At 53.5% G+C, this 23,170-nt stretch overlaps 7 protein-coding genes across 7 annotated transcripts; 3 read left to right on the top strand and 4 right to left on the bottom strand.

Moving 5' to 3' along the window:
- Nucleotides 1-1,277: 1,277 nt before the first annotated feature.
- Nucleotides 1,278-2,102, bottom strand: NECHADRAFT_77726 (uncharacterized protein; the record flags this gene model as incomplete). Its single annotated transcript, XM_003053038.1, has 2 exons — nt 1,278-1,312; nt 1,511-2,102. 2 exons carry the CDS (start codon nt 2,100-2,102, stop codon nt 1,278-1,280), a joined length of 627 nt encoding a protein of 208 aa, XP_003053084.1.
- A 1,957-nt stretch (nt 2,103-4,059) lies between these two features.
- CRD2101 (uncharacterized protein) lies at nt 4,060-5,179 on the bottom strand (the record flags this gene model as incomplete). Its single annotated transcript, XM_003053039.1, has 6 exons — nt 4,060-4,137; nt 4,189-4,549; nt 4,605-4,684; nt 4,738-4,780; nt 4,828-5,134; nt 5,170-5,179. The coding sequence occupies 6 exons, from the start codon at nt 5,177-5,179 to the stop codon at nt 4,060-4,062; spliced, it is 879 nt and encodes a 292-aa protein (XP_003053085.1).
- A 3,013-nt stretch (nt 5,180-8,192) lies between these two features.
- NECHADRAFT_35517 (uncharacterized protein) lies at nt 8,193-10,262 on the top strand (the record flags this gene model as incomplete). The annotated part of the gene is made up of 2 exons (XM_003052532.1): nt 8,193-8,812; nt 8,885-10,262. The coding sequence occupies 2 exons, from the start codon at nt 8,193-8,195 to the stop codon at nt 10,260-10,262; spliced, it is 1,998 nt and encodes a 665-aa protein (XP_003052578.1).
- A 455-nt stretch (nt 10,263-10,717) lies between these two features.
- NECHADRAFT_67315 (uncharacterized protein) lies at nt 10,718-12,821 on the top strand (the record flags this gene model as incomplete). The annotated part of the gene is made up of 3 exons (XM_003052533.1): nt 10,718-11,289; nt 11,339-12,585; nt 12,641-12,821. 3 exons carry the CDS (start codon nt 10,718-10,720, stop codon nt 12,649-12,651), a joined length of 1,830 nt encoding a protein of 609 aa, XP_003052579.1. The 3' UTR covers nt 12,652-12,821.
- On the bottom strand, nt 12,800-14,511 carry NECHADRAFT_103747 (uncharacterized protein; the record flags this gene model as incomplete). The annotated part of the gene is made up of 2 exons (XM_003053040.1): nt 12,800-14,108; nt 14,159-14,511. The coding sequence occupies 2 exons, from the start codon at nt 14,509-14,511 to the stop codon at nt 13,031-13,033; spliced, it is 1,431 nt and encodes a 476-aa protein (XP_003053086.1). The 3' UTR covers nt 12,800-13,030.
- A 2,016-nt stretch (nt 14,512-16,527) lies between these two features.
- On the top strand, nt 16,528-17,721 carry NECHADRAFT_35954 (uncharacterized protein; the record flags this gene model as incomplete). Its single annotated transcript, XM_003052534.1, has 2 exons — nt 16,528-17,481; nt 17,539-17,721. 2 exons carry the CDS (start codon nt 16,528-16,530, stop codon nt 17,719-17,721), a joined length of 1,137 nt encoding a protein of 378 aa, XP_003052580.1.
- Nucleotides 17,722-18,718: 997 nt separating this feature from the next.
- NECHADRAFT_35565 (uncharacterized protein) lies at nt 18,719-20,326 on the bottom strand (the record flags this gene model as incomplete). The annotated part of the gene is made up of 5 exons (XM_003053041.1): nt 18,719-18,885; nt 18,941-19,457; nt 19,510-19,740; nt 19,797-20,008; nt 20,068-20,326. The coding sequence occupies 5 exons, from the start codon at nt 20,324-20,326 to the stop codon at nt 18,719-18,721; spliced, it is 1,386 nt and encodes a 461-aa protein (XP_003053087.1).
- Nucleotides 20,327-23,170: the final 2,844 nt, after the last annotated feature.

The raw sequence follows: 23,170 nt of genomic DNA on the forward strand, positions 1-23,170 counted from the left end.
TTAGATGTGGGTTCATCAGCTTTTTCCCTTGTGATAAGAGACGGGATGTTGCGTGCTAGGGGGTTGAGAGAAGGGTATATAGGACAGGTCGCTGCTTTCTTCTTGACTCACTTGTTTTCTGTGTATGTGTCTGTCAACATTCTTTCTTCGCTAAAACATTCTTTCTTGGTCTGTGACCCAAATCTCTCTCTTGACTTTGATTTCCCTGAGCTGGTCTCCTTCGCTACAAAGACTATCTCTTTGTTGTATCAATCTCTACGTCACATACCCTTTACATTCCTTCAACTCTACGACCGTCAACATGAAGACCACCGGTGTTGTTGCCTTCCTTATGGCCGCTTCGGCTTCTCTTGTGTCTGCTCTGCCTACTCCTATCCAGAGTGAGTAGTCCCATCACTAGGATTCTGCGACCTGTGGGCTCTGACACACTTTACAGGCCCACCCCCTCAAGTCTCTGGTTTCATGCCTCCATCCTTTAACAACACTCGTCCCTGGAACCCCAACCGGGCCGCACGAGTTCAGGGCCAGGAGCCCCCTTTCCCTACCGCCAGTGGAAGTGTCCAGGAAGCCTCCTGTAAGTAACTCAATGGATGTGAAGTCTGGTGAACACCTTGCTGACAATGAGTAGTCCCTACTGCCCCTGCTGTTGTTCCTACTCCGACTCCTCTCCCCGGTAACGGAACCGCCTTTTAAAGAGAGACATGAACTATAAATGGGTTACGACTGGGATAGGCTTGGATACTGATCCTTGTGGGATGGATACATGGATGATTAGGACATATAAAAAATGGCACACCTGGAGAATTAGACTCGTTCCTCTGGGATAGATGAGAATAGACCGCCGTGGCACGGCAAATTGAACCTGTGGTTTAGCTATCTCTTGATTGAGATCATGTTACATCTTCTATGCTAAACCTTGAGTATCTCTAGGAACTCAAAGATGACGTGTTGGTTTTCTTGTTGGAATCTGTGAGACTAATAATGGCAATCATCATTCTCGTAGTGAGCTGCTGCTCTTGTCATCTTGGTGTTGAGCAGTCAGTTGCCCTTTTGAGCCGGGACAGGGGCTCTTGACCAATCAGAAGCGAGCATCACATCAACCTCAGGCTACTGAATCAAGCAACTTTGTGTGATCTCTTGGGATTGTTTATCAAAGCTATTAGAGTTGCTAGGCTATCTTTATTTAGTCATGCCATCCAGCAGTTGACACTACTGAACTTGCGGCCAACTCCCCACTAGCTGTGTTGTCTCGCCTTGTTGCGACACCACTTCCGACTTTAACCCCGGCTGTCTTCCACAAACACACCGTCAGCTGTAATATAAGGAAATCCCTCTTCAGCCTGCAAGACGCCTCCAACCAATATACTAGGCCTTTGACCCACGAATCCGGTATGGACAACTCGACGACGCCAGGACCGTCAATCATCAATTGTGACAAAGGAGGCGGACCAAAGGTCCGAGTATATACTCTCATCATCGGCATGGCCACTCTGGCGCGTCGCCCACTTACCGCGAAGCTGTCGGAACCTGTCAGAGTCGACACCATCCAGCCGCGCGAGCTCCCGCATGCCAGCCTCCAGAGCAATCTCAGTCCTGTAGACGCAACGCCGAGCGAGATCCCGGCCGATCAATAGCTTCTGGTACGCGGTCTCGTTGGTGGGCTTGTTCTGGTCACGCACCTCGCGTTGGATCTTGGCGACGTCTTCGTGGATCGAGTCTAGGTCGGAATCGAATTGCTCAGCGACGTTGCTGATGTTGAGGACGGCCATGTTCCAGAGCAGTTGATCCCGCTCCTCCCTGGCGGCGAGGACCTTGCTGTTGGCGTCCTTGTACCGCTCATAGGTCTTTTGGTACTCATCCTGAAGGGCGTCGAGTGTCTTCGTTACACGCTCTCGGTATTGGGGAGAAGACTTGTCGAGCACGGGGTCTTCGCTCTTGTTCTTGCTCTTCTGGTCCTCAGGGAAGAAGGTGCTGAAAGGGAACTTGGTGTAATCGGGGAGGTCGTCGTCCTCGAGGAGGTGAGGCTTGAGGCGTTGCTCCTCGGTCTCGTTGGGTTGACCGCGGCCGCCATTGATGGGGAGGTTGAATGAGACCTTGCCCATTGTGTCTGTTGCTTTGAAAAGAGTGAAGGTGTAGAAGTTGTACTATAAAGGAAGCTGTGGGCTTGAGTGATGTTGACTGGTCAGGACAGACTAGGTCCATCGTCGTGGATATATATACACGAGAGTCACTGGACATTCACAACATAGTCACGCTCCGGAGCTGAATCAGTTAACAACGTACATCATCACCGACAAGTGAACCGGATGGTTGTCACAGTCATGCATACATACGTGAATGGGAATCGAGATATTGGCAGTGTGTCTTGTTTCTCATTTGCATGCCTCATACATGTCTATCTTTCTTCATCATTGGACCTCTGGCGTCCCTCAATCTTTAGCCAAAAAGGCAACCCAAATAGTCTAATTTGCTCATTCCCTTTGCTCGTTGTAAAATCCCAGTGTGACTCGTGAAAACATTTACCCAGAAAAAGAAGAAAAGACCCGTGACCGAGCCCAGTCATTTGTTGCGCCGTGAACCCAAAACGTGAAAGAGTTGTTGCTGTGAATCATCAACTCAAAAAGGACATTACCACCCCTCTTTTGCTCATCAAATAGTTGCTGAAAATAGGTATCGGCATCGCTGAAGCCGAATAGTAAAAATAACAAGGCAGAAGAAATGATGGAAGAGAGAGTAAATCCATCAGTCAGCAATGTCTTCAGTGCTGTGGCTGCTTGATGTACCGGTTCCGGCTGCACTCATATGGTTCTTAGCCATGTTGACGAGCTTCCAGATACCGAATGACACGCCGGCGAGGATGATGAAGAGGATGATGATGATGATGGCGATGACGTCGTTTCTCTTCATTTTGACAGAGGTTGAGAGGTGAAGTGGTTGTGAGTGAGAGGTTGGTCTTGTTGGGCACCAGTTGTATGGTGTGTTGAGTAGATGGGTTGTTGGAGAATGTCTCGGGTTGGTCCAGACAAGAAAGACGTCGATCCAAGATGTGGTTTAGAAATGTCAAGAGATGTCTCAGGCTGTGAAACAGTTAGAAAATCAGAAAATATCTTCTCGCATGATGAGAATCGACATACCCAATAGACTTTGTTGAGTACAGCTGCAGGTGACTTGCAAGTTGGCCAACCAGGTACAGTTCAAAGTAAATAATCCAAGAGAAGAGAGGAAATTCGTTCCAAAGTCGTTCGTGTCTGTGAATTAAATCGTCTCTGAATCGTCAAGATAATTCGTCTCTATAATTCGATAGAACAAGAAGGGAAACTGGAATGTATGCGACTCACATCTGTCAGTTATATAAGTCGTTGCCCCGCCACCGACTTTTTTTTCCCTCTGCCGACGCGTTAAATGGCAAGGCTGGGCGCTCATGGCGCGCCCAGCCCGTAGGAAGGGCCTTCTTACAGGCCATGCAGGGGTTCTTGGTGGGGTCACCAGGGGCTCTGACACGCTGCGACCCTGCCGAGGTTTCCCAGCCTCGCAGAAAACGTCACCCTTTTTTTTTTCTGCAGCCCCAAGTCGAAAGTCGCGATAAAATCGCGTGTTGTTTCAGGGCCAGTCACTGTGTTTAATTGATTGCATCCATTTAATACATTGACGAGTAACAACCCTTGCCATTATATCCGTACATCCATTGAGCTCAATTCACCACCGAAAATACGACACCAAAGTCTACAGCACAACTACACTTCTCCTTTCTCATGTCCGTAAATGACGTGTCTTTCAGCGTGAATGCACCGTTAAAATCAGCAAATACTCCCTCCCATGCGCTCATATCATCACCACCCCAGATGCCCTCGATACATGTCGAGGAGTCCTAAGGGGTTGGCTCCAGATATGATCAAATGATACCGTTTCCGTTCCGTGTGACAGACAAGACAAAATCAACAAAAAGAAGAACCACTCCGCGATCCTTTATCGATCGCCGAAACGCCGTTCAAGTCAGAGGTCGGAGCGCATCACTCAAGCAGGCTCCAGCTGCCCGGTCTTTACATAGTGGCTATCTCTTCAACCCTCAGCCTCGTCCACTTGCGCCTTCTGCTCCTCTCTAATGATCTTGACGTGTCGCTCGTAGAATTGGAGCATCTAAACCTGTGTCAGCCCATGTATTTCCATACCACCTTCAGCTTTGCTTACCTTTTGTGGACACTTCTTGTAGATGATCTGGGTATCATGCTTCGTCTTGTTGCCATTCTTCCAGATCAGATAGACAACCAGCTTGCCGCTACCCTCTTCCTCGCAAGCATCGATCGTCTCGACCTCGTCCTCCCACGAGCCGGCCGGAGGACTCCACTTCTTCGCAGTCGCCGGAGGTGTTGTGTCGGCCGGATGCGCCGCGCTGCGTCGAGATCGCTTCGCAGTTGACGTTGTGCTTGGAGTACCGTTTGTCGTTCGCCGACGCTTCTTGGTCTTGCTAGCTTTTTCCGTCTGCTCGAAAATCTTCTCTCGTCCGCCGATCTTGACAAAGTACTCTTCGAGGATTTCTGATGCGGATTCCCTGCAAAAACGCGTCAGTTGACCTACCACTAAACTGAGCAGCTTTGTCCACTTACTGGAGGTTTTCCTCCGGCTCCCATGTCATGTCCGCCACGGCGTCGTAACCTTCCCACTTGACGTGGAATTTCAAGCTTCCCTGTGATCCCCGTCAGCCGTGTCCGCGCTCAGATTGGCCAAAATTCTACTTACGTCGTCGTCGATGATGTGCTTCTTGATCGCCTCGACGACATACCTGAGGCTCGTGAGCATGCGCAAGTATACAGCCAACACACAACTTACTCGTCCTCCTCGAGATCTTCATCCTCCTCGCCCTCCTCATCTTGGTCATCGAAATCCTCGCCATTGGCCTCAACGTCGTCGTTCGGCTCCGAGACCGCGTCAGCCGAGGCTGACTTTCGTGTCGCGCGCGGGGGAGTAGAGAACCCGCCGGCATCAGAGGAATCGTCGTCACTAAGGGCTTTGTGGGGGTTAGCGATTGCGCTGAAGCGATTGCGATGAGGTCGGGTGGCGTTGTGGAGGCTCCTGCCAAACGCGATCGCGATGCGCTCATCTTTCGTCGCGCGCGACAGGTTCGGACGAGGCAGCGCTGAAGCAGTATCGGAGATCAAAGGCTCAACGTACCTGGGGGCATCTTGAAGAATTTCGATAATAGCGGTCTCGAGGAATTGCAGGCCGGGTTCGGACGATGGAGCTCGAATTATGTTGTAATCGGCTTGTTTGCGCGAGCGCCAACAAAACTTCCTGAGAGAAACCACTTCCAGCTACACAAGAGAGCAAGAGCTACTGCCCGCTTTTGGAGGGGCTGGGGATGTGGCTCGACCTGATAATGTGGCGCAGCTGCACGTGACCCTACCAAACGACCAACATGACTCTGACCGTTTGAAGGATGGCTTGGTGCAAACAAGCTGAGATGCACGTTGGTATGACTCTGTCTGCCCATTACTTTGTCTCGTGCCTTTACAGCCTCGGCGGTCCATAACGTCCGCCTGAGATGCATTAGAAGACGGCCACATCCGACTACTGCGACAATTGAGGTCATATCTGCCCCAACCTGATGCTCTAATGCACCAAATAATGAGCAGACAAACGCTAGGGAGGCCGAATGGCATAACTCGCCCGAATTCTGGAACAGCGCAAGAAGCAAACATGACATAAATCAGCTGGTATTAATTTAAGCTGCGAAGCACTAAAGCAGGAACCTCGCCAGTGAGCCCCATTTTCCTCAACCACCTCACGGCTGAAAGACCTAGTAAGGGGACGCTGCATGTCAACCAACACAACGCTTCAACGGTAAGCACGACACCAGCTCCGTTTACGTTTTTAGACGCACATTGGATGGATGGATACGTATTTCTCCTCGCGATCTGCAAAACAAAACGGGCCTAGCGCATGGTTGAGAGGGCAGCTGTGTCCTCGGCCAGTGGTCACCCAAGTTAGTTGCCGTATCTGCGACCCCTGATAGGCGCGTGTTGCGGCTTTCATTCAGGGGTAAAAGCCGACGGTCGAGAGTTTATCGACGACGACCAAACCGCAGGCGGGTGGCTAAGGCTCAGAGGAGACCCAAGCTCCTCTCCCTCCGAGGTCCTAGCTCCTGAAAACGGAATAGACGGTTGTGCGTTTTACGAGAAACTGGGGGGCCACCGATGCTACTCCAAGGGGCGAGCTCAAGGCTGGCGTCGGTGTGCGGTGGGAGGTGCCCGAGGTGAGGAGGGAAGACGGGAACGAATTGCCGAACAATGCCAAAGGCCCGAAGACTTCAGCGAGCTGTATGTAGGTAGGATCCAGCAGCTGCAGAGCGTAATTAAGCAAATACGGCGTCTGGTTTTCTGCGGTGGTTAAGGGGCATGCAGAAAGCTCACCGTGTCTCGGACCAGGGTGTTGCAGGTTGGCCTCCCATCTCCTCTTGAGAACAACTGGAGCCAGCAAAAACTCCCAGCAGAACCAGCAACCCCATGGTCGGTGCCACCCATGCCCTTGTCGGCGGCCATCCGTGGTCGCCCGTTGGCCAATCCGCTCGGGGCTGGGCGTTTAGCGCTGTGAGACTGCCGATGCCAGTGGTCCAGCCTCTGCTTCCCCGGGCTCATCTCAATCTTGCTTCGCGTCCGTCCGAACGGACATGATTGCTTGCCTCGTGCCTTGTGCCCGTTTACGTTTGCAAGTGCTGACTCTGCAGCGGAGGGACGGGAATCACGTTGTTATGCGGGCATGACGAGTTTGCCGGCAGAGAAATGTTTGACGTTTCATGGATGTCATATCCAACTGATGGCAGACGGCATGGCGAAAAAGGGGAGCCCCAAGGTTGGACGCCATGCAGCCAAATGTGAAATTTACTTGGACGCAACGAAACGGCAGCTTGCCTTAGCTTCACCTGTGCCTCTTAGATTTCGTGTTTCTGTCTGTCGCGTTTACCGTGTAATCTTGTATGTGTCTGCCCGAGAGGCCAAGCCCGCAGGCCGTTGCAGAGAGGCACGGGTTCAATCCCGAGGCCGGACTCTGCCGGGACCGAAGTGTAACCATCATGGTTGACGAGTTGACGTCGACGTTGAAGTGTGAACCGTCATGGAGGCTTTAGATCTCCTGTGCTATTAGCTGCGTCGATTGCTATAGCGGGAGCCTCCCGTCATCACCCCTTGGCGACCCTGAGTCGATCAAGCCAATTGCCGAGCAAAAGTGATAGGTAAGGACATCATCGATTTGAGTCAACCCTGTCGTTCAACCGCCCTACTACTCCGTTCGTACCCAAGGTACCTGCGCAATCACCCAGAGCAGAGCAGGGCATGGCAATCAGCATTCTATTATTGACAGTTCGGCTACGACCTGACCACGTAGGGAACTCAGATTCGCCCCAACCACTAGAACCCCCCCCGAGAGAAGAGCCAACTGCCCTACCACGATCCCAGGACGCATCGACACAGAGTCCTGGCGACGCTAGGACTGACCTCTTAGAGTGGTCGATCAGCGCTAAGCGAGCGACGGGATAGACATCCAGGCGGCGGGACGGCCACTAAACGTCAGGGGTTCCGTCGGTGCTAACGGCGCCAATCTGGGGGTCCCTTGGAAGCCCTCCACTCCATTTTTGGGGGGGGCCACCTTTACCGTAGGTCGGGGGGGAATGAGATGGATGGACCTTTGTTGGATCCGCCCCTGAAAATGGAGGAGGCTTTATTTTAAAATGGAAGGGTAGGAAAAAAAAAAGAATAATTAAACCCAGCGATACCAGAACAGGCTTCCCCTTTAGTCCCTCTCTCGCTCTCTACCGTATCTCTCTCTCACTCTCTTCCAGTCTCTCTTTTTCTTTTATCCCTCCTTCTCCTCATCTCATGTCATAACCACGACTTTAAAGCTCGGCTCGTCTCGTGCCTCTTCCCCCATCCATTAACCCCCCGTCCCCTTTTGGAGGTCTCGACCCCAACACGCTCGTTGCTTCTATTCGATCGACCTTTTTTCGCTCGCTCCTTAACTTATGATTCACGCCTGCACAGCTCCCCAACTGGAGCCGCAGTCGCTATTTACTCTCTTGTAGTATCGAGGCCTCCATTTCCCACTCACGCTCGTTTTTTTGTGACATTTCTTCACTCTCGCTCTCGCTCTCTCATTCTATCCATCCTCTCCTTTTCTCGTCTCATCCCTGAAGCTTGTCCACCATGCCCGATTCCACGCCCCAGACCACCGACTCGAGCACCCCAAAAGTTGGCGCCCCTAAAGACAAGAACTGCCCCTATTGCGGTCAAGCCTTCACCTCGTCCTCGCTCGGCCGCCATCTCGATTTGTACATCAAAGAGAAGAACCCGAAGCCCCCAGATGGCATCCACGATGTCGACGCTATCAAGAAGCTGCGCGGCGGTATCACAAGACGGCAGCCGCGAGGTTCCCTGGGCGGGAGGCGGGATGCCTCGACTCCGGTGGGAACCCCAAAGGGAACCGTCAAGAAAGACACGCCCATCCCCGAAAGCGACGGGTTCCGGTCGCCCGCAATTGTCAAGGAGAACCAGCTCGTAGTTGATACGACCATGAAATATTCGGGCCCCTTCCAGCCAACCTGGGAAGCGACGGGAGTCATTAATGATATCCCCAAGAGAGGCAGCTGGGAGGGCGACGCCACACCCGAGCCTATGAAGCGGCCCGGCATGCAGCGCACCGTGAGCAAGCAGGCCATTCAAAAGGCACAATTCGACGTCAAACAGAAGCTGTCGGATGCCATGGACACGGCACGGGCTGCGGAGCTCGCACTGCGGGAGCTCCTCAGCTCTTGGAGGGCGGCCAAGTACGTCAATCAATTTCTACCGTGCTTCGGTGGCGCGCGCTGTTTGCCAGACTAAAGCTAACTTGACGGCAGGGTGCAGCTCGATAACAACTCGATGCCGTTCGACTTCGACCCCCTCTCCCTCGACTTCCCTGCCCTTACCCTCCAATGCCTGCGGCCGCCCCCGACCCTCTTCTCGTCCACTCAGCATCCCACATCGACATCATGGTCCGTCCAATCCCCCGGCCAGCGCGAGTTCGACGCGCTCCAGGCCTTTTTCAAGGAAGAATTCCGAGCCTGGAAGGTTACATGTACCTCTTCCACCACTACTGTTATGGAAGAGTTCACGTACCCTCCATCCACAGGCAACTTCCGAGACGTTCGCGAGGCGGTCCGAAAGGCGGAAAAGACTGCCGAGCAGCTCGAGGCGCAGGTTGACGAACACCTGCAGTCAGCATACACAGTCTGGGAGTCATTGCCAATCCAACGGCAACAAGAGCTCTGGGTACTGGAATTGGCCCGCGGTGTGGGCAGGAAGCACAAGGAGGCCGAAAAGATGAAGGAACAACACCACAGACTCAAGCAAGAGAATGCCAACCTCAAATCCCAGATTGAGCATCTCAACAAGCTACAACAACCCCGGGAGTTCAAGCTTGCAACTCCAGTTACTGTTCCCCTGGAGCGGGAGTTGATTGCTGCTGCTTATGAACAGGCAGTCAATGGCGGAAAGGCGTTCGGCTTTGCAATGGAAGATAGTCAGGTCGATCTCAGCTCAGTAGTCTCACGCTCCATCGAGCGATGGAAGAGCGTTATCGCTTCGTCCAGAGCCAGTTCTACCGGAATGGGAGCCCAACGATCTTTGGACCAAGCTACTCCAACTCCTGCGCCCACTGTCAATGGCACTCAACATCCAACGCCTCAAGTCCAGACACCAGCGCCGCCTCAGATCCAAACACCACAGCAAATGCAACCGCAGCAACCACAACAGCCATCAAAACAACAGCAGACTCAACAGCCGCAACAACAACGACCACAGCTCACCAAGCGCTTATCGACCGCGAGCATCAACGCGAGCATCAACGGTGCGCCTAGCGAACAAGCTTCTCGCACAACTTCTACTACCGGCCCGCCATCCATCGAGGAGACCAGCGACCAAGACGCTGACGCCGAGATGGAGGATGATGACAGCTTCGCCATTATGGACACCTCTCCTGTTAAACCCCAACCACCAATTCAACAACAAACGACCCTTGAGGTGCCACGGACGAGAGGGCCCGTTCAACAGCGAGGCGCGCAGGATCCCCGGTTCATGATGCCCAACGGGACAGGAAGCCCCGTCGGGCGGACGGCGATTAACATGAGCCGTTCCATGCCCAACATGAACATGGCGATGCAGAACGGAGCCATGCATGGGGCAGACATGACAATGGCCATGCAAGGGGTCCGCGGAGACCCCATGTACCTGGAATAGGAGGGCCGTTATCCCGATAGTTGAGGATACGGCGTAATACCCGGCATGGGCGGGTTTTGGGTGACATAAACGTAATGATGAAAGATCTCTGAGCGTAGTAATACCTTGCTCATGATGTGTTAATACGACCAATATTCAAGACTGTTGCTATCGCTCATGGTTGACAATTGTCTGTTGCAGGTGGTCTTCTCTAACAATTAGATACTCCAATGCTTCATTCTTATCGAATGGTGGCTGAGCCACTTGGTTGGTCCATGGCCTGCTGAAAATTTACCCCGCGATTGTGGCGCGCACAACCACTTTCTTTCCTCCCCTGCCCCTCCAATCCATGCCCTGACTCTGTTCCACTGAGTCACAACAACAGACCTTGACTCATTTAATCGGCAGCAGAGATTTCGACGTCTGATCTGAATTTCCTGTCATTCAATCCTCTTCGACCGATACCAGACGCAATCATGGCTGACGAGGCTGCCCCCCCGACCGAGCAGGTCGCCAACCTGCACCTCGACGAGGTCACTGGCGAGCGAGTCTCCAAGACCGAGCTGAAGAAGCGCCAGAAGGCCCGCCAGAAGGAGGAGGAGAAGAAGAAGAAGGCTGCTGCTCGTCCTGCTGCCGCGGCCCCTCCCAAGAAGGTCGGAAGTGCTGAGGCCGCCGAGAAGGATCTCACCCCCAACCAGTACTTCGAGATCCGATCGAGAAACATCAACAAGCTCCGCGAGACCAAGAGCCCCAACCCCTATCCCCACAAGTTCCACGTCGACTACGACCTGCGAAACTTTGTCAAGGACTACGGTCACCTCAAGTCTGGTGAGAGTGTCCAGGACAAGATCATCCAGATCGGTGCCCGAGTTCACGGCAAGCGAGCATCGGGCTCCAAGCTTCTCTTCTACGATGTCCGGACAGAGGGCGTCAAGGTTCAGATCCTGTGCCAGGCTCAGGAGGTGCGAGAAGGCGCCCCTGCTTTCGAGGACCAGCACGAGCATCTTCGCCGAGGTGACATTATCGGCATTATTGGATACCCTGGCAGGTTGGTAGACCAGAGAACTGATAAGAGACAAAACTGACATGCGAGTTAGAACTGCCCCCAAGAACAAGATTGAGAAGGGTGAGGAGGGCGAGCTGTCCATCTTTGCGACCGAAGTCGTTCTCCTGACTCCTTGTCTCCACGCCCTCCCTGATGACCACTACGGCTTCAAGGATCTCGAGCAGCGATTCCGCAAGCGATACCTCGATCTTATCTGCAACGAGAAGGCGCGCAATGTTTTCGTCACTCGATCCAAGATGATCACCTGGATCCGCCGCTACTTTGACGAGCGTGACTTTGTCGAGGTTGAGACTCCCATGATGAACCAGATTGCTGGCGGTGCCACTGCTAAGCCCTTTACCACTCACCACAACGAGTACGACATGCAGATGTATATGCGTGTCGCCCCTGAGCTGTACCTCAAGATGCTTGTTGTCGGTGGCCTGAACCGAGTGTACGAGATTGGACGTCAGTTCCGCAATGAGGGTGCTGACCTCACCCACAACCCCGAATTCACCACCATTGAGTTCTATCAGGCCTACGCCGATGTCAACGACCTGATGGACATTACCGAGGACATGGTCTCTGGTCTGGTCAAGTACCTGACTGGTGGCTACGTTACCACCTTCCACACCCAGTCTGGCGAGAAGTACGAGGTCAACTGGGAGAAGCCCTGGCCCCGTTATGAGATGATCCCCGAGCTTGAGAAGGCGACTGGCGAGAAGTTCCCTCCCGGTGACCAACTCCACACTCAGGAGACCAACGACTTCCTCAGGGGCATCCTCAAGAAGATGAAGCTCGACTGCACACCTCCTCTGACCAACGCCCGCATGATCGACAAGCTGGTCGGCGAGTACATTGAGGAGAAGTGCGTCAACCCATCTTTCATCACTGGCCACCCTCAGGTCATGAGCCCTCTGGCCAAGTACCACCGCGAGATCCCCGGTCTTTGCGAGCGATTTGAGGCCTTTGTGTGCAAGAAGGAGATTGCCAACGCCTACACCGAGTTGAACGACCCCTTCGACCAGCGCCTGCGCTTCGAGGAGCAGGCTCGCCAGAAGGACCAGGGTGATGACGAGGCCCAGCTCATCGACGAGAACTTCTGTACCTCGCTCGAGTACGGTCTGCCTCCTACCGGTGGTTGGGGCATGGGTATCGACCGAATGGTCATGTTCCTGACTGACAACTACACCATCCGTGAGGTCCTTGCGTTCCCCTTCATGAAGGACGACAAGGCGGATGCGAAGAAGCTGGCTGCTGAGGTGGTCGGCATTGAGCCTATCCCCGAGGAGGGCATTGGTAAGATATGACCCCGGTCTAGTTTCAAGCGCAGTCGTTAACATGTCATGGGTAGCTCACAAGTAAAATGGAAATCGAAGCGAGGCATCATGTCATGAGAGAATATGTCATGAGCACGGAAGTTATGTTACACTAGGACTCCAAATCAGATCTGGACGGTAGATGCAGTCTCATATGAGATAGAAATAAAAAAAAAGAGAAATGTCCCGCCTTAGAGGGCTTAACATGTTAACAAGATGCTTCCTAGAGTCGAGTTTTTCTACAATGCTTCTAATGATCCAAGTCGGCTGATCAACTCAGACCACAGTCATCTATACACCCCTACATTCCTATCCCGTTCCATTTGTACTGTTGGTTGGTTCCATAATAATATACATTCGATTTCTGATTCTACAGGTGGAAGCACGTCCTCTGGTGCAATCACACCACCATCATGCCATCTCGTTTACTTTCGCAGCTGCATCTGCTTCAACCGCTGCTCGAGCAGACGAAGGGTGGGCTTAGGGACGTGCAGCCTGTATGCCAACATGAGGGCAACGGTCAGGACACCCAAGCTGCCGGCTTGGTGAGCGGCGGCCAGGGAGATGGGAACCATGTAGATGAGTGTGCTGATGCCGAGAGCGACCTGGAACGAGACGATGTGGAGCAGGCCAGTGGAACCACGCACGCAGTTCCGCGGAAGTATGGGTTTTATGCGCCTCGTGCGCGCAAAGATGAACAGGCTAACGATGGAGCAAAAGGTAGACACGGCGAGGATGCGGTGGTTCATCTGGACGGTGCTGGGGTTCTCGAGCATGTTGCGCCACCAGAGGTCAGAGTGGTCCTCCTTGCGCGAGTAGAACTTGTCCCAGAGCTCCTTCTTGGGAGGGAACAGGCCCAGACCCATCTTGGGGAACTCGTTGTAGATGAGACCGGCGTCGAGACCGGCGACAAGGCCACCGGACATGGCGGTGACGAAAGTCAGAGCGGCGACAGCGAAGACGGCACGGCGGAAGTTGCGGAGGCCAGGGTTGGAAATGGCCTTGATAGCCTTCATACCGATCTCGGGGTTGGCCATCCAGACATTGTTGCGCAGGACAAGGAGACCAGAGACGAGCATCCAAGAGTAGCAGATAAAAGCGGTCGCAAGGTGGGTGGTCAGGCGGTACTGAGATACACGGGGGTGAGATCCGGGAGCAAACAGGTCATCCTTGAGGCCAGACTTGACCATCCACCAGCCGATAATGCCTTGGAAGCCGATGAGAGCAGAGATTCCAGCGAGGTTGAAGGCCATCCTGGGGGTGACCTTGCGGCGAGCGATGAAGTAGACGGTGGGCAGAACGAACGACATGCCGATGAAGCGGCCCCAGACACGATGGAACCACTCCATAAAGTAGATCTTTTTAAATTCTTCGAGGTCCATGTGAGGGTTGAGGAGCTTGAACTCGGGCGAGGCGCGGTACTTTTCGAACTCGGACTCCCAGTCGGCTTGGGACATGGGGGGGAGCGAACCGGTGACGGGTTTCCATTCAGTGATGCTCAGGCTGGATAGGTCAGATACAGCATATAAGGTGTTTAGGAGTGCAATTCATACCCAGACTCGGTCAATCTTGTCAGGCCACCAAAGACGACGATACCAAAGACACTAACAGCGCTACCAATGAGCCAGTAACCAACGCCCTTGTGTGTAGTCTCAGGCCATGCCTTCTTGGCAGCTTGAGAGACGGAGGGGGCGGGGCGCGCAGAGACCTGCTCGGCGACAGTACCCAGAGGCTTGCGGAGGGCAGCATCGGCGTAGGAGCGAGACGGGACGAGGTTGAGGATGCGCGAGGGCATGGTCCGCGGGGCAGCTCCCCGGAGGCACTGGTTGCAGACGAAGAACTTGGAGGGCGCCGAGGCCGAGGCCTGGAGGAATAACCTCCGGAACCCGGGGGCGAAGGACGCCATGATTGCGAGCAAAACAGGGCAATTGAGGATGTCAGAGGGAAAGAGGGAATTGGAGGGGAGAGGTGGAAGATAAGGCGGTGGCCCAATTGCCTGTGCTGTCAAGCTGTCAGTCAGTCAATCGGTCATACGAGGACCACGAACCACGAACCAAATATTAAATTCGACCATGCGATGGTGCTTTTCGGGGTTCGGCGCCGGTCCAGGTCCGCGTGGGGTGGGTCACCCTGGACAGGACGGAAGGAGCTAGGGAATAAGGCGTCAGTGATAGGCCGCATCTCCGTAAGTGCCCCCACCGGCCAAGGTCGGCCCCGCCAAGCCAAGGGTCGCTTCACCGCCCAAACTTTTTGGAGCGGCAGAAAATATTGGCGAAAAAGTGTTTGAGGATCGCAGCAAAGACGGGCACATTTACGAGCCGCCAACTTTAAAACAACAGCAAAAATGGGTGGACGTCAGGCTCACGGCCGATCACTCCTGGCCAATCCCAAGGCCAAAAATACCGGAAACAACAAAAAGTCCAAGGCGCGCTCGCAAAAGAACGCCCTCAACGCCTTTGGCATCGCCCAGGAAAACTTTGCGCCCCGGCAGAAGTTGACCCCCCGCGTGAGGCAGCTCGACGCCGACATCGAGAGCGAGAGGAAGCACGGCCGAGACGAAGACGACGACGAGGACGAAGAAGAGGAGGAGGATGAGCCCCAGAGGAAAAAGGTCAAGAGGCCTAGCCGACCCGCCGACGGAGGCGCCGAGGATGGAAGTGACAGCGAGGGCAATGAGTGGCGGCTGGGCGGTCTGAGAGAAGACGATGAGGACTCTGAGATTGAGAGTGACGAGGCGTTTGGTGATAGCGACGAGGAAAAGTTTGAGGGATACACATTCCGCGGGAGCAAGTCGACACATCAAGAGGTAGCTTCCCTCATGAGCTAAACAGCATGAGCCTAAACTGACATTGAAAAGGATGACGACTCGGTGGATGATTCTCAGGACGACGAGGGCCAGACACTTGGCGAAGACGCCATTGACCTAGCAACAGCGCTCGACCAGTTTGAAGAGGATTCGGACGAAGAGCCTGAGGGCAGGGACCAGTCTGGTTCTTCAGAATCCGATGACGATGCTTCAGACGAGGAGGAGGACGATGATGATGACGAGGACGACAGCGATGATGACGATCAAGAAGCCAACCCAGAGAAGCTGGAAGCTCTCCAGGGGTTGATCAAGGGTTACGGTGGTCAGAAGGACGACGATGAGGACAAGCCCAAATCAAAAACCAAGATCAGCCTGAGTGACCTGGGACTCTCAGGCATCAGCGACGCCAACGTCAAGAAGTCGATGAAGCTCATGAACAAGGAAGAAAAGGAGAAGCGTCCCGGTGCTACCAAGAAGCTAGTTGTTCCCCTGGCAAAGCGACAACAGGACCGCCTGGACCGGAGTGCCGCCTACGAAAAGACAAACGAGACGCTGGACCGATGGAACGACACAGTCAAGCAGAATCGAAGAGCAGAGCACTTGGTGTTCCCTCTACCACAAAACTCGGCCACTGCTGGTCTGGATACAACTGAAATCCGACCCCTGACTACTTCGAACCCCAGCAACGAGCTCGAATCCGCCATCATGTCCATCATGGAGCAGAGCGGTCTGACCATGGACAAGCCCCAGAAGCCAAAGGAGAAGGAGTACGACGAGGAGGGTAACGAGCTCACACGGAAGGAAGCGCTGGCCCGGAAGCGCATGGAGCGTGAGCTCAACTCGCGTGAGGCCAAGAGAGCCAAGCGCATCAAGAAGATCAAGAGCAAGGCCTACCACCGCGTACACAGGAAGCAGCGCGAGCGTGACGAGATGGCTACCAAGGAGGCCATGGAGGAGGCCGGCGAGATTGACTCTGACGAAGAGCGCCTGGCTCAGGATCGCCGACGTGCGCTTGAACGTGTCGGACAGAGGCACAAGGAGAGCAAGTGGGCCAAGATCGGCTCCAAGACGAAGCGAGCCGTGTGGGATGACGACTTCCGGGCTGGTCTGACAGAGATGGCCCGCAAGGATGAGGAGCTCCGACGGAGGAAAGAGGGCCGCGCCGGTGGCTCTGATGAGTCTTCAGAATCTGATAGCGACTCTGATAACGGCGATGCTTCGCTGCGGCGACAGCTGGCGGCGCTTGAGGAGGAGGAAGATGTGCCGCAGAAGGGTCTCATGAGCATGAAGTTTATGCAAAAAGCCGAGGCTGCCAAGAAGGAGGCCAACGATGCTCTCATCCGCCAGATCCAACGAGAGCTCGACGGTGAGGAGTTTGATGGTGACGGCGATGAGGAGATGGAAGAGGTTGGCCGTCGGCAGTACGGCGCCGCTGAAGGTCAGGCATTCAAGCCAGCTTTCGAGAAGCCAACTCGGACGGCCAAGAAGCAAAAGCCAACAGAAGATTCCGACGACGACGACGATGTGGTGATAACTACAAACGGAGCTGGCTACAACCCTGCCATCCCCAACATCACATCCCTCGACTCCTCACGAACCGTCTCATCAACCGCAGGCGCCTGGTCTCGCGGTGAAACCCGCCGCAAGAAGAAGGGCCAGTCAGCAGCCAACGTCGGCGACCTCGACCTCTCATCCAACGTCATCGTCGCCTCTCACAAGTCAAAGAACAAGTCCAAACCCGACGAGGAAGCTTCAGATGCCGAATCAGACACTGACCAGCATCTCCCCCTCGCGATCCGCGACCAGGAAATGGTGGCGCGTGCCTTTGCGGGCGAGGACGTTGTCGGAGAGTTTGACCGTGAAAAGGCAGACGTTGCTGAAGAGGACGATGACAAGGTCGTTGATAATACTCTTCCTGGTTGGGGATCATGGGTCGGTGATGGTGTGAGCGAAAAGGAGAAGAAGCGTCATCAAGGCCGGTTCCTAACAAAGGTTGAGGGTATCAAGAAGAAGGATCGCAAGGATGCCAAGCTGGACAAGGTGATGATCAACGAGAAGCGGATCAAAAAGGTAAAACACCACACACTCCTTTGTTCTTCAAGAATCAACACTAACAAGCAAACTCAGAACGACCGCTACCTCGCCTCACAACTCCCTCACCCCTTCGAGTCCCGTCAACAGTACGAGCGCTCCCTGCGTCTGCCCGTCGGACCCGAATGGCAGACAAAGGAGACGTTCCAGGACAGCACCAAGCCTCGCGTGCTCATGAAGCAGGGCATCATTGCGCCCATGTCCAAGCCTACCATCTGAAAATAGAGAGATACCTGCATTGCCTATTTTGGAATAGAAACAAAGACGAGAGCATATATCCTCGACGCCAGTTGCATTAAAGTGTACATCCACCTCAACGCCATGCAGACCCAGTGATCAAGGCCTTCAGATAGCGTTTCCTTTATTTAGTCGGGTGAATGAATGAATGAAAAACACCACCATTCGATAGGCCTATGCTTGGTTCCGCATCTACACAGGCCCTCGTTCGATCCAGTGTAAGCGACTCGATGACTATGTCTGCATGTAGGTTCATCCATGCGTAGGTTCTCAAACTCGCTCTACCGTCAGACTTGTTGCGGCTCACTACCCAATCAACACGAGGTTCTATCTCTATACAAAGAAATATAACTGAAAGCGTATTGGTTCCAATGATGCCGACCTATCTACGGATAGGATATCTCGGAACACCCCTCAAACCACTCGTTACCTGAGCTAGACAAACAACATAACCAAGAACAACAGCGACTACGATTGACATCTTTTTAATGCTTTTAATTCCTATTTGAGCTGTCCTTCGCACTCGTCGCCTCTTAGCGACCTTGCAGTCCAATGATATAAACATGAAGGAAAAGCGGTTGCAAAGCATGCGGACTACGACTAAACAGTTAGTATCATAAACCCTCTCCCTCTTTTGACATAACGAAAATGCGCGACGGCGATAATAATCCCTCTTCTTCTTCTTCTTCCCTTCCACATCCCTTCCCCTCCCCTGTTTGAATCTGTTTGTTTTCAGTTTCTCAGTCCTATCCAGAGGACTGTCTGATCCTAGTAATACAAATATGAAAAATTCGGCTCGAATTATGGTGGGCAAACTTGTGGCTAGCGCTCTCATATTTCTGAGAGCCATCTTTGCTGCCCAGTTTAGACCCAGTTTCGCGAATAGCTGCGGAGCATCCAACGTCGCCCGGTATCCAGAGACACATGGTTGAAGTGTGGTAATATCGGTTATGGGAAAAGGTCGAGTGGGTGATATAATCTAGACGCCAATCTTGCCGTCGATGATGCCACTTGGGGTGACGAGGAAGGCCAAGGCGATAATGGCGTAGAGACCGAGAAGCATAGCGCCTTCGAGATAGTTGGACTTGCCGTCCTGGACGGTGTAGGTGACGACAAGAACGGACACGGCAAAGGCAACGGTTTGGACTAGAGCATGTTAGAATCCAACATTTCGTACAACTGCGGGCTGTCCAAAACTTACAGGTCTCAAAGTGAAGGCTCATATCGGAGCCAATGATCCAGCCAACAATGACAAGGAAAGGGGTGACGAGAAGAGCGATCTGGATGCTGGAGCCAATGGCAACACCCATAGCCAGGTCCATCTTGTCCCGAACAGCAACAACAACAGCGGTAACGTGTTCGGCGGCGTTTCCAACGATAGGGATCAAAATCAAACCGATAAAGGCCCTGCTGATGCCCGATGTCTCGACAAGGTCATCAATGCTTCCAACGAGGTAGTCGGCGCAGATGGCTACCAGGATGGTGGTGACAACAAGGACGGCGACAGCGCTGACAGTGCCAAGGGTAGGCTCCTCAGGCTCCTCGCCCTCGCCACCAGCGTTCTGGTTCTCGGCATCGAAAAGGTTGCTGTGGGTGCGAAGCTGGAAGACGAGGTAAAGGACGTAGAGGAGAAGAAGAATGATGGCGGTTCCGCGCGAAAGTGTGAGGATGCTCTGATCTTTGTCCCTGGAGCCGCCCTGGTCAAGAACAGCGTACAACTATACCAAATATTAGTCGGTTGATTTCCAGCGTTTGAAATTGGTAACATACGGCGGCGGGAATGACAAGCGAGGCAGACGAGAGTGTCATGAGCGAACAGGTAGTCTGAGCAGTAGCCGAAGAGAAGACCTGTTCTGTACCACTGCCAGTTTGACCACGATGAATTAGACCGCCAAACAGGAAGCACATGCCCATCACCAGCAAAAGGTTGGAGAGAATCGAGCCGAGCATCGAGGCCTGGACAATGTCGATTTGCTTTTCCTTGAGCGCAACAATACTGACCTACGCATATAGTTAGCATCTTGAATAGAGCCCAATTTTCTCGTGGGGAGTCGCACAATCAGTTCGACGGCGTTTCCAAAAGTAGCATTCAACAGACCACCCATTGTTTCACCCAGCTTCAGAGAAATCTCTTCGGTCGCGAACGAAAGGACGGCGGCGAGGGGGATAATGGCGAAGAAATTGATAGTGAAGACGGCGGTGGAATTCCAGCCCAGCTTGCCGGCGACAATGCCAATGGGAACCATAATCAGAAGGAAATTGACATAGCCTATAATAAGAGTCAGTCGCATGCGACCAAGTGTGTTTTCAGGTCGGGCGCAAACATACTGCTAAGAAGTGTCACCTTGGTGACATGCCACGAGTAGGCGAGATGCCTCAGGGCAAAGTTATGGTTATCGAGACCCGGTGTATGCTTCGAGTCGAAGAGAAAAGTCATGGTGCTTGAGCCTCGGCTGAGGCTGATGTGACCGTTGCCATTGCCATTGCCATGGACATGGCCGAGGGTATCTTGGAGGGCCGACGAGGCACCGCCATTGGCGATGAGCGGCGAGTTCTCGTCGGCCGCGTGGGAAGACCTGCTAGACATTTGACGTCTGATGTAATGGTTGAAGGATGGAAGAGCTGTTGATGGCGAATCAAGACACCGGCATAGTCAGTAAATGAAATCGTTTCTATGCGATTGGGAACAAGCCAAGAGGAAACAACAAGCAATTAAGCAGGACAAGATGCTGGGACCAACAACAGAGAGTAGATGAGCAGCACAGAGACTCTTGTCTCAAACAGGAAAGCAGAAACCGAACAAACAAGGCTGGCTGCTGGGCTGACCAGGCCCCGGTCTAGGCCGCAAGGGACTTCTTGGCTGCGTTTGTGAAAGAGGGACCTGCTGCGCCTCGTGTGATCTGCGGAATTGAAGCTTGTAACAAGATGGCCCGAAGGGGCTGGCGCTTGCAAAGGGATGGAGAGAGGGCGAAAGTAGGGCTGGGGATGAATGACAAGACGAGGGAGAAGCGCCTCAGTAACGATGAAAGAGAGCGAGTTGCCCAAAGCTGAAAGAACTCAAAGGCAAGGCTCAAGCAAGGGAATGGACACTGTTCGCCAGTGGTCCTACTCACTCAATTCGACGATTCGATCCGCTCAGATCGCTTCACTTCTGCAGGGTCGGGGGTATCGTTTGATGCGGTTGCCTTGCCCGTTCCCGTGTCCGTAGGATAGGATTAGGATTGGGGAGTGAGGGAAAGAGAAGGGTTTGAAGGGTCGGCCAAGATTTGGCTCAAACGAATATGGGCTCTCTCTCGCTTGTGCCCGTGAGTGGCGCCCAACCCGTGGAGAGACGAAGCTAGCTAGCAACTTTGGGACTCACACTTGGGAGGGGTCGGGTGTTTTTTCTGGGGGGTGTGGTACTGTAGTGTCGGGATGGGAAGAAGGGGGAACGATGGGATGGATAAAGAGGATGGAAGATGTGACATTTACAAGTTGCCGATCTCTTCCATGGACCTGGGTACAACTTGGGGGGACACGTTCTAGACGGCTCTATGTCGTGACCTTGGAAACGGGTCGAGATGGATGCAGGCGAAAAGGTTATAAAGTCGTAGGTTACTCACAAACCATGGCTCCCGCGTCTGCTGAAGCTTCTCGTGATTCAAATTGATAGATAACCCGCGATGTGACACGAGGGCCGAAAGGAGTGGACGAAGAGAAGACGAAACGGACGACCCGGGTAGAGAGAGAGAGAGCGCGCGCGTAGCGAAGCCAAGAACCTTTGCTTCAAAGAAGGCAGTGTCAATCAACCCCGCTCAGCGAGGTAGCTATCTGCTCTGTCGGTGTGAAAGCGCGTACGTATCAGCTGCGGTGAAGGAGCACAGCCTGAATTCGAGATGGTGTTTGGGGCGAATGTGCAAGAGAAAAAACGTGGTACGGAGCTTCGAGATTCCAGGAGGCCTCCTTTGCCCAGGTTTGAAGAAAGGGAAGTGGGTAGGAAGCTCGAACCCGCGTTGACGTAGGACATGGGTCGAGATCGGCGACCCACATTAAAGAAGGAGCTTGATGTAGGCGGGCCATGATTGGTCAAAAGAGGTCGAGTTGGCCGGCAACCAGCCCGCAACCCGCTGAGAGCTCCCTGAGGTCCCCACCACATCCACCGTCAGTGACATGTTTTACAGGGGTGAGCGTCTTTCTTTCAGCTAGGAAGCTCCAGTTTGGGGCCTGTTTCTGCCGCTTGTCACTGTTGCTCAGTCATTTGGCTTCTTGGCCCCAGTCTCGATCCAGGAAGCGCCGATTCCCAGCGAGGGAAAGGCGTGTTGGGCCGTCCAGTGGCTCAGCAGAAACCTTAATACTACCTGCGAACCGAGCCACGGACAAGACGTCAACCGCCAAGCCAATCTTGACCTCTTCTTTGAAGTCTGATGGTGGTCTCTGCGTGGTTGGCAAAAAAGCTTATTCGACTTAATCTCTTTTGCTTGGCGTCGCAGCCACCAGGACACGAGTCTAGAAATCGCTTCAAAACTTGGAATTCAACCCACAATACAATCACCATCGTCATCATTCCCAAAACCATGCAGAGTCCCCAAAGTACAAATGAGATCTTACCCTCATATGCATCAGCTTACCATGGAAACGTCCGCTTACCCACTCCCGCCCGCAGTCCCCCGTCTGTCGCACGCACATATTTCCTCGTCAGTCCGACATTGCCGGGATTATCGCTGCGGCTGCAACAGCTCACCAATTCCAATTGTGAAACGCATCACGGGGCCGTCGGTCCGGGAGTTATTGGGGTTCCATGGCAACCGTATCGATAGAGCTGCGTCAAACGTCAAGATAAAGCACCGCTCGGGGCGGGTTAAGAATGCAGTGAAAACGCCACTATTTCAACCACACACACCCCATCTCCCGGCCATCCCAGGGGGGGACAAGAAACACCGTATGGAATTGGCTGTGTTTTCACCTCTCTAACCCGTGAATTATGTCCATCCCCTCTCGCCATCTCATCAATGTCCACTGAAGCTTGATACGCCCTCAAGCGAAAATCAATTCCTAGATATCGTCACCACATCTTTCGTCAAATACCCCTTGCCGATCTCCACCAAACAGCCCCATCCAGGGCAGTGTTAAAACACCATGCCCATCATCTTGTCTTGGCACTCCAGAATCCATTCAAACTGCCGCCCCCATGTCGCAAATCTACAAGCTGCGCCTCGTTCCCCCCCAAGTCCCAACGAAGAACGAGGCCACAACTGTCACCCTCATCAAGTGGTTGGCTGTCCAACTCTATCGACCCCGGATGTCCGGGAATGCTTGTTTTTCATGAGGCGTCGTCGATCTCTCGGCCCCATCTTCCAAGGAAATCAAGTTTCGAGACAACCTGCGACATGCGTCACGTCTTATTGGGCCGAGGCCCTTGTCAAACTCCCAATCCTCTCAAGTCTGTCTCGGA

The sequence above is a fragment of the Fusarium vanettenii genome (genome assembly GCF_000151355.1).
Source record: "Fusarium vanettenii 77-13-4 chromosome 3 genomic scaffold NECHAsca_2_chr3_3_0, whole genome shotgun sequence".
Lineage (NCBI taxonomy): Eukaryota > Fungi > Ascomycota > Sordariomycetes > Hypocreales > Nectriaceae > Fusarium > Fusarium vanettenii.